The following is a 12,323-nucleotide window of genomic DNA, read 5'->3' on the forward strand; positions in this document are numbered from 1 at the left end:
CAGAAAAAACATCGCCTACTTAATATTTATCAGAGGAAGAAGTTCAGTAGCTCAACAGTGAGTATAACTCATGTAATTGTATTTGAAACCAAAAGGTTAATTGGCATGAAATTTCTGGCCCAGTGAAAGAGGAACTATAATGGACTTCCTGGTATCCCTTTGGAAGTATTTAAACAGCTCACAAGAATCGCCCACTGCCCTGTGGCTGACCTCACACATATTATTGTGCGTCTCTTAGGGAGCCTCCATCATGTGTAAACTTTAAACTGGAATTAAAAGGCCACAGTGCAGCTTATCTTATGCAGTTTCTTTTCCTTTCTTTCTTTTTCTTGTTTTTTAAATAATTTTCTCAGGCTGAAACAACAGAGTCTATGGAATCCTTAAGCCTCAAAGATAAAAACGAATCTAACAAAAATCTGCCTGTCCTGAAGACTGTTGATGATGCAGATTCAAAACTGAAAGGAATAGGAAAGCCCAGAAGGTTCTCCAAATTCAGCCTCTACAGGCAGCTGCACAGACACCACCTACGCAACGCAGATAGCATCAGCAGCATTGACAGCGCCTCCAGTAAGTCATCGTCTGCACTGGAATTTATCTCAACTGCGCTGTGTTCCTCCATAGCCAGACACTGTACACCTGTTTGCAGAACTTGTCCTTCTATAATGGAGTAAAGTGAACAATGCTGAGAAGTCATTATATCATCCTGTTCAGTCTCATGCCATTTCATGGCTCTGTTTGACTCATTTTATTAGAACAGATTTATTGTTTTATTCACATCACTAGTCATAACAACCACAATTCATGCTTCTAATGGTTGCAGAATGACTAAGCATTTCCAAAATAATGCCAAGTTATAAAGGAAAAAGAAAAGTATTAGGTGTACTTTATAAACTTTTCATATAAGAGATTTCATGTCTCTTTCTATCCAGAAATACATCCAGCTTTTATCCTCAAACATCAGATTTTCTACATCTTATAAATTTACCATTCTTTAAGATTTGTCTTAAAGCTCTACAGTTTTCTGTTGCACAGAATTTGTGACTGATTTTATAGCCTCACCTTGTTTTTAAAATGATTGAAGCTGCTTCTGAGTTTAGAAAACTTGATATATTTATATATATTTATATATTTATATCTCTTTGTAAAGAAAGAACTCTCAACTTTCTCCAGGTGATTGTAATCACTGTAGGAGTCGTCAGAATTTAATCCATGGTTTAAAGCCCCACTTGAAACTCTTTCGCTCTTCCAGTGAGTCTGAGCAGGGGCTCACTAGACCTAACGTTGGTAAGTGATGTGTGAAGCCCCACAATCTCTGTAGGCTTCAGCTGTTGCTGCATGAGCAGAGTGACTGTGTCTCTGGATTGGCTTTCCATTCTCACAGTTTTCACCCCACGTATATTTTTACAATTGATAATCTGATAAGTTTCTGTAAGAACTAGGTTCTCGAATAAATTAATCAGGGCCTAAAATATGGGGGAATGAAATGGAATTTGGCAATGGATCAGATTTAGTGACAAGTGATCATCATAATAAATAGCAACCACAGTAAAATTGTAAGCTAGCATTTATTGTGTGCGGACTCTGCCGCGCACTGCCCTGAGCACTTGTGGGGCTTGGTAATAACAGTGTTATCTCCTTTTTACAGATGAACCAACGCAGGGTTAGAGATGATAAGTGATGTGCCCAGAGAAGTTCTAGTTTATCAGTCTCCCAGAAGTCATGCTTCAGACTTATGATTTAGCAGATATGCAGATGACTGCATCAGGACCTTTTGGCTAAATTCTTACGGCCACAGTTCTATGTACTATTTAGGAGATGGCTGAGATAGAGCCCAGCTAGCATGGCTGGCTGTGAGTCACTTGTGGCTGTCAGGAGCTAATGACCCTGAACATTAAGCTGGACCTTGAACAGTGGTTCCAGCATTCTGTAGTCTGGAGACCCTGCAACTTTTTTTTTTTTTTTTTTTTTTTTTGTGGTACGCAGGCCTCTCACTGTTGCGGCCTCTCCCGTTGCGGAGCACAGGCTCCGGACGCGCAGGCTCAGCGGCCATGGCTCATGGGCCCAGCCACTCCGCGGCATGTGGGATCCTCCCAAACCGGGGCACGAACCCGTGTCCCCTGCATCGGCAGGCGGACTCTCAACCACTGCGCCACCAGGGAAGCCCAAGACCCTGCAACTTTTAAACTGATTAACCGTATATAGTGAACTAAAGCTCCAATGTAACTGTTAAGTAAATTTGTCTTAAATCACATTGATATAAAATACGTAAACAACATTGATATACGTTAAAATATGGAGAAGAGCATATATGGGGAGACATTTTCTTTATTTAGCATACAGCTAGTCCTTGATGCCTATGTGGATTCAGCGATAGCTGAATAGCTCACAGTAATTCCTGCGCTCCGTAGAGCGTCATAGCCCTGAGACAGGGCACTGGGAAGTCCAGAGAGCCAGGTCAGGGGTGCATGCTGGGGCAGACATTAAAGATAAAAGGTTGCAAACAGGTCCAGGTATTGCTTTGTAATTCCAGAGTGTGGCTTTGCTGCGTTAGGACTGACGATGAGATGGAGGAATGAAGTTGTGAAACATGAAGTCACGGGGACTGAATGCTAGTGTTGCTGACAACAGGATTGGGGGCAAGTGGAAAAGAAGATGCAAGCTGGGTGCAGAATATGTTAAGTAATTCAGGCTGATGGCAAGCTGAGAGGGGTGATCCCCATAGTGGTGAACTAGGGACAGCAATGTGGGTGGTTTTCAGGTGTTGATGGAAATCCTCTCCCTAATAAACTGGATACATGTCCAGTGCAGTGTTTTTTATTGAGAGAGAGAGAAGAGAGAAAGTAAACAACCTAAAATCCAAGAGTAGAGGATGGAGGATGGTTGAGAACATAATGAACAGTTCATTCCCGTGATGGAATTGCACAATCATTAAACACTGTAAGTTGGGATACAAAAATAATGTATATGACTCATTTGTTCTTTAAATAAGTACTTACTGAGCTCCTATGTCAATCACTGTTCTAGATACTAGGGATGGAATGAACAACACAGACAAAATTCTATTAACTAGTAGGAGAGGAAGTATGGGAATTGTATATACAAATAGATCATCAAACACAACGTGTCAGGTGGTAAGAATTATCATGGAAAACAGTACAGCAGGGGAAGGGGGGAAGGGCAGAGGGGAGGAGCTACTATTTTACATGGGGAGAGGGTCAGAGAATGCTGACCAAAACCAAATTTGAACTGTGAGCATGTTGAATTCAATTAGCACCAAGATCATTATCTAGACTAAGAATTTGCTTTGTTTTTCTTATCAAAACTGATTATTAGGTGAGATTTTTAAACAAGTATATGTGTATACATATAAAGAAATTGAGCCTGGAGTTTCTCAATTGATGAAAACAAATTTTATATATATAATATATATATATATTTTTAAATTTTACTTTGGAATTGACCCACTATCTCGTTCTTCGTCCCCTTTTTTTCTTTTCCTATTTTTTAAATAAACAAAGTGACATGCTTACTATAAAGAGCCTACAGGTGAGCAAACAGACCTACCAGTACTCTGGCCTTTCAGTCTTAGCAGGAAAATAAATCACTGGGAGAAATCAGCAGAATTCTATTTGTAACATTATTAAGTTTTGTTCATTGTTAGCATTTTAAGACATTTTCCTTTTACAGAAAATTCCACTACCCTTTGGAGGTTAATTATTCAGTCTGAGATAGAATACTAGCAGTATGTGTGGTGATTGTTTAAAAACTTTTGCTCTGCAAATACTTATTGATTGCCTACTGAATGCCAGTAGCTATACCAGGCACTGAGGGGACATACTCCCCACCCCAAAGTTTATAGATGAGTGAGTGGGGAGCAGGGAGGGAGCATCCTTACACAATTGGGTCACAGAGTCAGAGGCCCTGAGGTGTGCAACTGTTAATGGTTCTACAGCAGTGCTAGGGACTGCCTCTCCCTGCTGGGATCTGGGAGGTGTCTCTAGGACAGATGACAGCTAATGTGGCTCTTGAAGGAGTATGAGGAGTTCAGACCAAGAGGGAGGGAAGAACATTCTGGGCAGAAGGAATAATGTGCCAGCTGCATGATGAACCAGGCATGTCAAAATCAGTGAGAAGTATGGTGTGCCTGAGGTCTGTGCTATGTGAGGAAAACAAGGACCAGAAAGAGAGATTGTCAGCAGTTTGAGAAGAGCTCTCTGTGTATCCTAAACCCTTAGGATTTGACCCCCTCTAGGCAGTAGGTCATCCTAGAAGGCTTTTAAGCAAGGAGTCTCCATTTTTAGAAGGACAGCTCTGGGGCAGCGTGTTGGTAGGGAGACCAGTCCAGTACTCTCACTGGCTCCTGCACGTGGTACCATTTATTCATTCAACAAACATTTTTGCATCCAATGTCTATCTGTTAAGTGTCTCTTTTGTGCCAAGCGCTGCATTTTGTGATTTGTCGTTCTGCTAGTTTTCCTGCTTAGTTGTCTTTGTGATCAGCATATTCCATAAACATACAAACTATTTAAGTCAACATATTTACCCTTAAGTAAAACGTTCCCGACAAAGTTCTTTGTGAAATATTGCAGTGGATTGCTGCTTTTGCGCCTGTGTGGTCATGAGCTTCTGTCCGTTGTTACACTGTTTATGGATGTCATTTATAATTTTAGAAAAATAGAATGTTAAAGCCCAAAAGATCTTAGATGTCATCTGGACCCAATGTTTCCCTTCACACATAAAGGATTTCTGACCCAAAAAGATGAAGCTCAGTGTCATTTAGCTAGTCAGTTCCAGGGCTGGAACACAGGCTGTCTGCAAATTTGAGGTTCTTGCATTTTGAGATGCAAAAGACAAGAACTATACATTAGACGTGCACCATATTGGTTGAGGAAAAAGAAGGACATGACTTCTTTATGGCCTCTGCATCTCATGTTCCTCCACCTGACCTGACTTTACTGCTCTCTCATAGGCTCTCCTAGCAAGTTCTTTATTCACAGTTAACCCTGTGATCCATTCCTCCAGTGATCTGGTAGATGGTGAGAATAAGAATATTAAATTTCACTGCCAAATGATGAACCTGATTATAGCCCCAACTACCCACTAATAGTAAATTCATGAGGGTTTTAAAACCTTGTCAGTCCACAGCCTCATGAACACATGCTGTCCTAGTTATGAGGCTTAAGAAGAAAAGTTAAGAAGCCTTTAGGTGTTTAATAAATAAGAGATGAGCCTCCCTCTCTGGGGTCCGCCTGAACCAGTCTCTGAGTGGGTCTTGCTGCATTTACAGGCATGGGCTCCATCCGAAGTTTACAGACAGGTGTGGGAGAGCTACATGGGGAAACCAGATTCTGGCATGGAAAGGACTACTGCAATTTTGTCTTCAAAGATTGGGTTCAACTTGATAAACCTTTTGCTGGTAAGTACCATGGTAGTGGGCGGCTGCTTATATTTTGTCTTTTCCCTGTCAGCATCTCAACAAGTATGCATGTGCATGATCTAATATGTTTTGTTTTGTTTTGTTTTGTTTTGAATATTTGGTAAAACACTGGAAACTATGATTCAGTCATGTACTTAAGGGCTTTTCCTTATAGTAAGAAAAGAAAATGGAATAGAGCTTACTTGTTGGAAATCTCCAGCTTCCATATAGGCATATTTTAGGGGGGTAATAATCTGTAATTCTCCAGGAGATGGTTCCCTTCCTTTGATCATCTCCTTTTTTCTGCGTATCATCTTCATCCTCCAGCATTAAAACAACACATTTCAGATTATCACTGTGCTTGTATATCTAACAGGAAATAGGAATGTAGCTTAACATTATTTCAACAGGATAAAAAAGAAAAATGTAATGTCAAGTACACAGCTTTAAATAATTTGTACCAACTCACATCTGCCTTGCCTAGTGATTATCTAATAAGTGAAGTGGAAACATATTTGGGAGAGGTGCATGGGAGACTGTGCTCCTCAGTGTGAGATCTATGTTTCTCTTGGCTATGAAGGTATTGTTCTATCCAAGCCAAGTAATATACACACGGTGGGCATTACCACATTTTCTTATATGTATCGTAGTCAGGGTCAGAGCTGGGGTCAGATGGCTTGTGTGCCTCTGGGCACAGAAGTTAGTGGGGATCTTGCCTGGTGCACCCGGGCAGATTTCATTGACAGGCACTCCACCCCCCGGATGCCATGGCACGACATCTCCTCTGCAGTCCACGGGAAGGCGGCTCGCGACGTGGCCCGTCACTTCATCCAGCGCTGGAACTTCACGAAGGTACATAGGTGGTCTTATCATGATTCAGCCCACATGAAGAGAGACAGGCCAGGAAAAGGAGGCGAGAAGGGGCTGCGGTAGCCGCAGCTGTGCTACCCATCCACTCTTGGGTGCCCGGTTGTCAGAGTGCCTGGGTCTCTGAGCAAAAGAAAAAGAAAATGTTCCTGAACTTTCACACCACAGACAATTCCGAGGGCGGAGGGATGATGCTACTATCACAGCCTATGGTTTAACCCTTTGAACACTTGGGAAACTCAGTGTCGTTTAAGCATCTGGCCGGGGCTGATAGTCACGTGGAGGGCTGTCAGGCTACTGTAGGGGGATGGGAGCGTCGTTCAGGTGAGAGAGCTGGAGCTTGCAAGGCCTTCCAATCCTGGCACTGCCCTGGGCCCATATTGGTACAGGCTTCTGAGAGGCGGTTCTGAGCAAAGTGAGCAGTATGAGAAAATGGAGCCATTTTTCTTTTCTCCAGTCTGTGTCTTCTTTAGTATGATGCCTTCATTACTTGTAAGAATTTGACCTAACATTCCTAAGTTAAGTACCTGTCGTCTAGGTGTTATTAAGATTCCATTTTATTTATAGAATCTTAATAAATAAAATAAATAAAATGGTTTTATAGGCATTTTCTCCCTATAATTTGGAAAAAGATTTAGTTTTATTAACAACTTAAAGTGTCCCCTTATTTTCATTTAAATAACATTATAAACAGTTAGTGGGAGCTCTTAGAAATAGTGGAAATATTTTTAACAAGAATTTAGAGGCAAATGAATAAATAAATAAAAGGATAATATTTTTAACTTATTGGACTGACAAAGATAAAACGCTGCAGATACCTACAATTGGGTTTGGGATCTGTGATGGTCTTATACCTTGCTCCTGGGAGGTTAAATTGGTACAATTGCAGAAAACCTTTTAAAGGTATGTAACCTTTGACTCAGAAAATCTATTTCAGGTATTTAAGCTAAAGAAGCTACTCAATAAGTCATTTATCTTGACATTGCATCTAATAATTCATATAAAATGAGAAACAGCTGACATCCTTATTAATAGAAATCGTTAAACGAATTATGATTGTTCCATGCCATTTTACTATGAAATTCTTTTTAAATGATATATAGTGCTTTACTGCTGTTACAAGATATCTACAACGTAGTAAAAAGTCAGTTTATAAAATAATCCCATTTTTGCAATTGTATACTTCTATAACTCCAGGTTGTATTTAAGTTTTCTTTAAAAATACAAGGCAATAATGCTCACTCCAAAAGGTAAAAGAAGGAAAAAGGGAGTTTTCTGTCCCTGGGAAATAGACAGAAAACAAAAATAAATAATCTATTGCCTCTTCACCTAGAAACCCCATTGTTAATATTTCTTTCCCTTTTTCTTTTTCAAATGAACCTGAATTTTTTTTATAATCACAAAGTAAGGAAGGCTGGAACTGTTTTTTCATTTGAATCTTTTTTACCTGATTTTTCTTTATTTTAGATTATGAAACCAAAATATCGGTCCCTTTCTTATCCTTTTCTGCTTCCAAAATCTCAAACAACAGCCCATGAGTTGAAACACCAAGTGCCTGGGTCTGTCCATGCTAATGTACAGGTAAGTCTGGCTTTTCTTTTTCATGAAGTACTACTGGGTACAATCACTCTTACTGGACTAAATGCCTATTGGCTTCAAGTTTTGCAAGAAGGACAACTCCAAAGCAAATCTAAATAGACCTTTTTTTAAAACTTAGTATTATATTTTCTATTTTAAATGTACTCAACTTATCCTCTTGTTAAAACTCTTGTATAAATATAATAAGTGCATATCTTTAGAAAAGGCCACTCAAGGAGAGGCTTGTCCTGTAATTCCTTCTGAAGTGACTCTAGCAATATGATACCCAGTAAACCTGGAGCTGATACCAGTGAAGCACCAGGAATACAGCTGAAACTTAGCATCTAGGAAGCTAGTTATAGTTCAATCTAATTTTAGTTCCTAATTAACCAAATGCCTTTTAGAGACACTTTTAAAAGAATGAGAAATTTGCTTATTAAAGTAACAAAATTTGACCACATCCAGTACAACATTCTCAAATTACAAATAAGAAAATTAAGACCCAGTGAAACTTTGAGACTTGCCCAGGGTCATCGAGCTGGTTATCAACAGAGGTGGAGCTTGAAATCCTAGTCTAGTCCATTGTTACCCAATCTGCTCCCTGTACCAACTCCAGCTCAAGTGTCTTGAGATCATGCAGGGACAGAACTAGGATTGCATTGCCTTTTGTTCAAAGTCATCACTATCGGCGTCAAATGTATTGTTTAAGTACAGAACAGATTGGTGTTTGCCAGAGGCAAAGGGTGGGGTGGAAGGGGTGCAGAAATGGGTGACACGGGTCAAAAGGTACAGCTTCCCGTTTTACTCTTAATAAGTCCTGGGATGTAATGTAGAGCATCGTGACTGTAGTTAACAGTACTGTGTTGTATATTTGAATGTTGCTAAGGGAGTAGATCTTAAAAGTTCTCATCACAAGAAAAAGAATTTGTAAGTATGTGAAGTGATGGATGTTAACTAAACTTATTGTGCTCATCCTTTCACAATATAGACATATATCAATTTTTTAAAGTACTTTTTAAGTGAAGATCCAGTAGTCTGCTGCTGACATCACTGTTATGGATTTATTTAATTTGGATATGGATTCTGGTGAATATGATTTTATAAATGAAACGCCAAATCAGTTACTTTGTACTACGTGCAAGGAGAGGTGTGTGTATCTAAGAAATAAAAAGACATTTCAGACCGTAGATCAAATAATAGAACAATCAAAAAGATAAATCACTTAAGAGAATTACCTACAGCAAATGCTTCGTCATCCCAGGCTAAAGGAGATAACTAATTTAAACTTAGAGGCACAGATAGATAATGCATTCGTATGTAAGTTAATGAATATTTTATGAACCTGTTTAATTTTATTCTACTTAGAGAGAAAAATAACCTGTGCTGTAAGATAAAATAGGAGCCTTGATATTAAGAAAATAAGAGAATTTAATTTAATATTTGAGATGGCATTAAAACTGACTCAGTGATCAACTTATCCAAGTTAGCCGATGCTAATTAAGCATCTGTTGAAAAGTTATTTCTGAGAATTGTGTATTTTTATGATTAGCAAAAGATGGTTTATCCCAGTGTTGCATATACATACATCTTCTAATTTTTTTTGGTAAAGCCCTGCTTTATGTAATCTCTTCCTGCCACCCTGATGAGGCAGATAGATGCTCTGCATATCCGCCCTGCAAAACGCCTCCCTTGGTTCACCTTCTCCCTATCAGTGGATGGTAGAAATGGTGCTAGATCAGTGACTTCTTAACATGCTCACATGTTTATCCCTGACATGCCCAGGCTGCCTGCACTCTACGAAGCCAATTGATTTGAAAGGAAGTTTACCAAGACACATTAATTCATTTATTCAGTCAATTTATGTCTACTAAGTGCCATCTGTTTGCACAGTCAAATCATCAGTGCACACCTGGATACTGAGGAGACAGACAAAAGGAGTTCTCTGCCTCTGGAAAAGGAGTTAGATGGGGGAGAGGAAGCTGTGATGTTAAAGAATTCAGTTAACAACGCAAGGTGTGGTCTAGGACCAAATGCCAGTCTTGAGAGTATGGACCAGCATGCCATGAGAGGTTGGCAAATGAGAGGCACAGAACTGGGTACCCCCTTTAAGGAATAAGTCTGCTGCTCAGAAGATGGTAGAACCAACTGCAGCAAACCATTTGCTCTTGAAGAGGTAGTAGATGAGGTTCAGACAGCATAAGGCCAGATTGGGGATGCCCTGAAGTGCTGGCCTGGTTCATTTTGACCTGATCCTGGAGGCATTAGTGAACTTTGGAATGTTTTTTTGTCATCTGAGAGGAAGCATGATACATGAATGTTTTATGAAGATTAATCTAGATCAGAGTTTCTCTAATTGGGTTTTGCCTGTGAAATGCTAATAGCTATTCCACAAAAAAAGGTTTCCATGGACAGATAAGTTTTTGCAGATTTTTAAAATATAGGACTTCTTAGTGCCTTCGTTATGTCGATGTGCATAATGAAATTACTAAGACTGAATATTCTATGAGCATTTCCCAAGCTTAATTGATGTAGGATCTCTCAATTTGTCACCTGTTTCCATTTTTCCAAACAAACACACTTTGGGACCTAAAGTTTATACATGTGAAAAACTTATAAGACTAGAAAGAGAATGAACACAAGGAGACAGGTAAAGAGACTGCCATAGGGCTTCCCTGGTGGCGCAGTGGTTGAGAGTCCACCTGCCGATGCAGGGGACACGGGTTCGTACCCCGGTCCGGGAAGATCCCACATGCCGCAGAGCGGCTGGGCCTGTGAGCCATGGCCGCTGAGCCTGCGCGTCCGGAGCCTGTGCTCCGCAACGGGAGAGGCCACAACAGTGAGAGGCCCGCGTACCGAAAAGAAAAAAAAAGAGAGACTGCTATAGTAATTCTGGAATACACTAATTTTGTGTTTATAAACTAGTATTCTTTTTCGTAAAGAAGACTCCCCCATAGTTTAAAAAGTTTTAGACCTCACAAAACATCTACTGGTTGCCAGTAGATGTTTTGCAGAACTGCCAAAATAACTCCAATTGTGAAAACAGTGGGCACCACCAGGCAGTGCATCTTTTTGAAGACAGGAGAATCTGAGACGACCAGACACTGAAGGAAAGAAAAGAAATTACTCTGCTCCATTTCTCCTTTTCTGTAAAATTCTGACCACAGTATTGTTTCACTTCACATTACTTACTGGCTCTAAACATTCACCTTGTTCTAGGCATTGTTGTTGTCAAGTTATGAATGTATAGTGCTTAGCGGGTAAAAGCAATAATCTAGTCCAATCCCTGGTTTTCCAGAGAATCCAGAAGGCATAAGGGAGATAGGGACCTGGCTGTGTAGGAGGCTACTTAAGTTTTAAAAAGTTTATTGTCGTATTTTCAAGTCTTTCACTCTCTCAGTTACAGTGTGGCAATAGCCAAATGACTGTTAAATACTCTTGGTTGAGAAATTTAATAAAACTTAATAAAAGTCTTCTTTTTCTTTTTAACATTGATTTTAACATAGTTTTTAACATAGTTTATTGTTCATAACATAACTTAGAGATCACAAGTTTAATTAACTGGAAAGGAGCGATGTCATGTAGCCGGGGAAAGGGACAGACTATATTCAAATTCCTGTCTCACTACATACGAGCTGCATAACCTTGGGAAAATTATTTCACCTCTCTGAATGTGTTTCCTTCATCTTTAAAACAGGAAACACAGTAGTACCTGTCTCATAGGATCGTGGTGATAGTTAAATAAATTAATCCATGCAAATCACCTAGAAGAGTATACTAGTTTGAATTCTATCAATATTAGCTACAACCTTCAGGCATTCCCTAGTGTTTTCAAAAGTTTGCAACAAAGAAGCTGACATTTCTCTGGATGTGTCACAGGCTAGTTCTGGATACAAAAATCTTTATACTATTTATACCATATATATTGAAATGGAGAGAGAAAGAGCATTGGACACAATAAAGTAAATAATAGATAAAATTCATGTTGTTCTTGGGCTTCCCTGGTGGCGCAGTGGTTAAGAATCTGCCTGCCAATGCAGGGGACACAGGTTCGAGCCCCGATCGGGGAAGACCCCACATGCCGTGAAGCAACTAAGCCCGTGCGCCACAACTACTGAGCCTGCGCTCTAGAGCCCGCGAGCCACAACTACCGAGCCTATGAGCCACAACTACTGAAACCCGTGCGCCTAGGGCCTGTGCTCCACACCAAGAGAAGCCACCGCAATGAGAAGCCTGTGCACTGCAACAAAGAGTAGCCCCCGCTCGTGGCAACTAGAGAAAGCCTGCGGGCAGCAACGAAGACCCAATGCAGCCAAAAAAAAAAAGATTTAAAGAAAAAAAATTCATGTTGTTCTTTCATCTGCAGAAGGGAACCCAGTTATTTAATTTTTTAATACAAAAGCACTGGGCCCGATCACCCTTAGGCATGTACTACTGGTGATTCCACACCAGCTACGTGCACAGC

At 40.1% G+C, this 12,323-nt stretch overlaps 1 protein-coding gene across 4 annotated transcripts in view; it reads left to right on the forward strand.

Annotated features, from left to right (window-relative positions):
• Positions 1-12,323, forward strand: part of PLD1 (phospholipase D1) — a 206,546-nt gene that overhangs the window by 134,369 nt on the left and 59,854 nt on the right. For 3 of the 4 annotated variants that reach the window (XM_082624745.1, XM_082624748.1, XM_082624747.1), the window contains 5 exons: positions 354-567; positions 1,171-1,284; positions 5,288-5,416; positions 6,150-6,268; positions 7,751-7,864. In XM_082624745.1, the coding sequence (XP_082480871.1) occupies positions 354-567; positions 1,171-1,284; positions 5,288-5,416; positions 6,150-6,268; positions 7,751-7,864 (690 nt within the window). The remainder of the gene's footprint in view (positions 1-353; positions 568-1,170; positions 1,285-5,287; positions 5,417-6,149; positions 6,269-7,750; positions 7,865-12,323) is intronic. The other variant, XM_082624746.1, reaches the window with a different exon arrangement.

This window comes from Mesoplodon mirus, assembly GCF_964341445.2.
Source record: "Mesoplodon mirus genome assembly, chromosome: 6".
Taxonomy (NCBI): Eukaryota; Metazoa; Chordata; class Mammalia; order Artiodactyla; family Ziphiidae; genus Mesoplodon; species Mesoplodon mirus.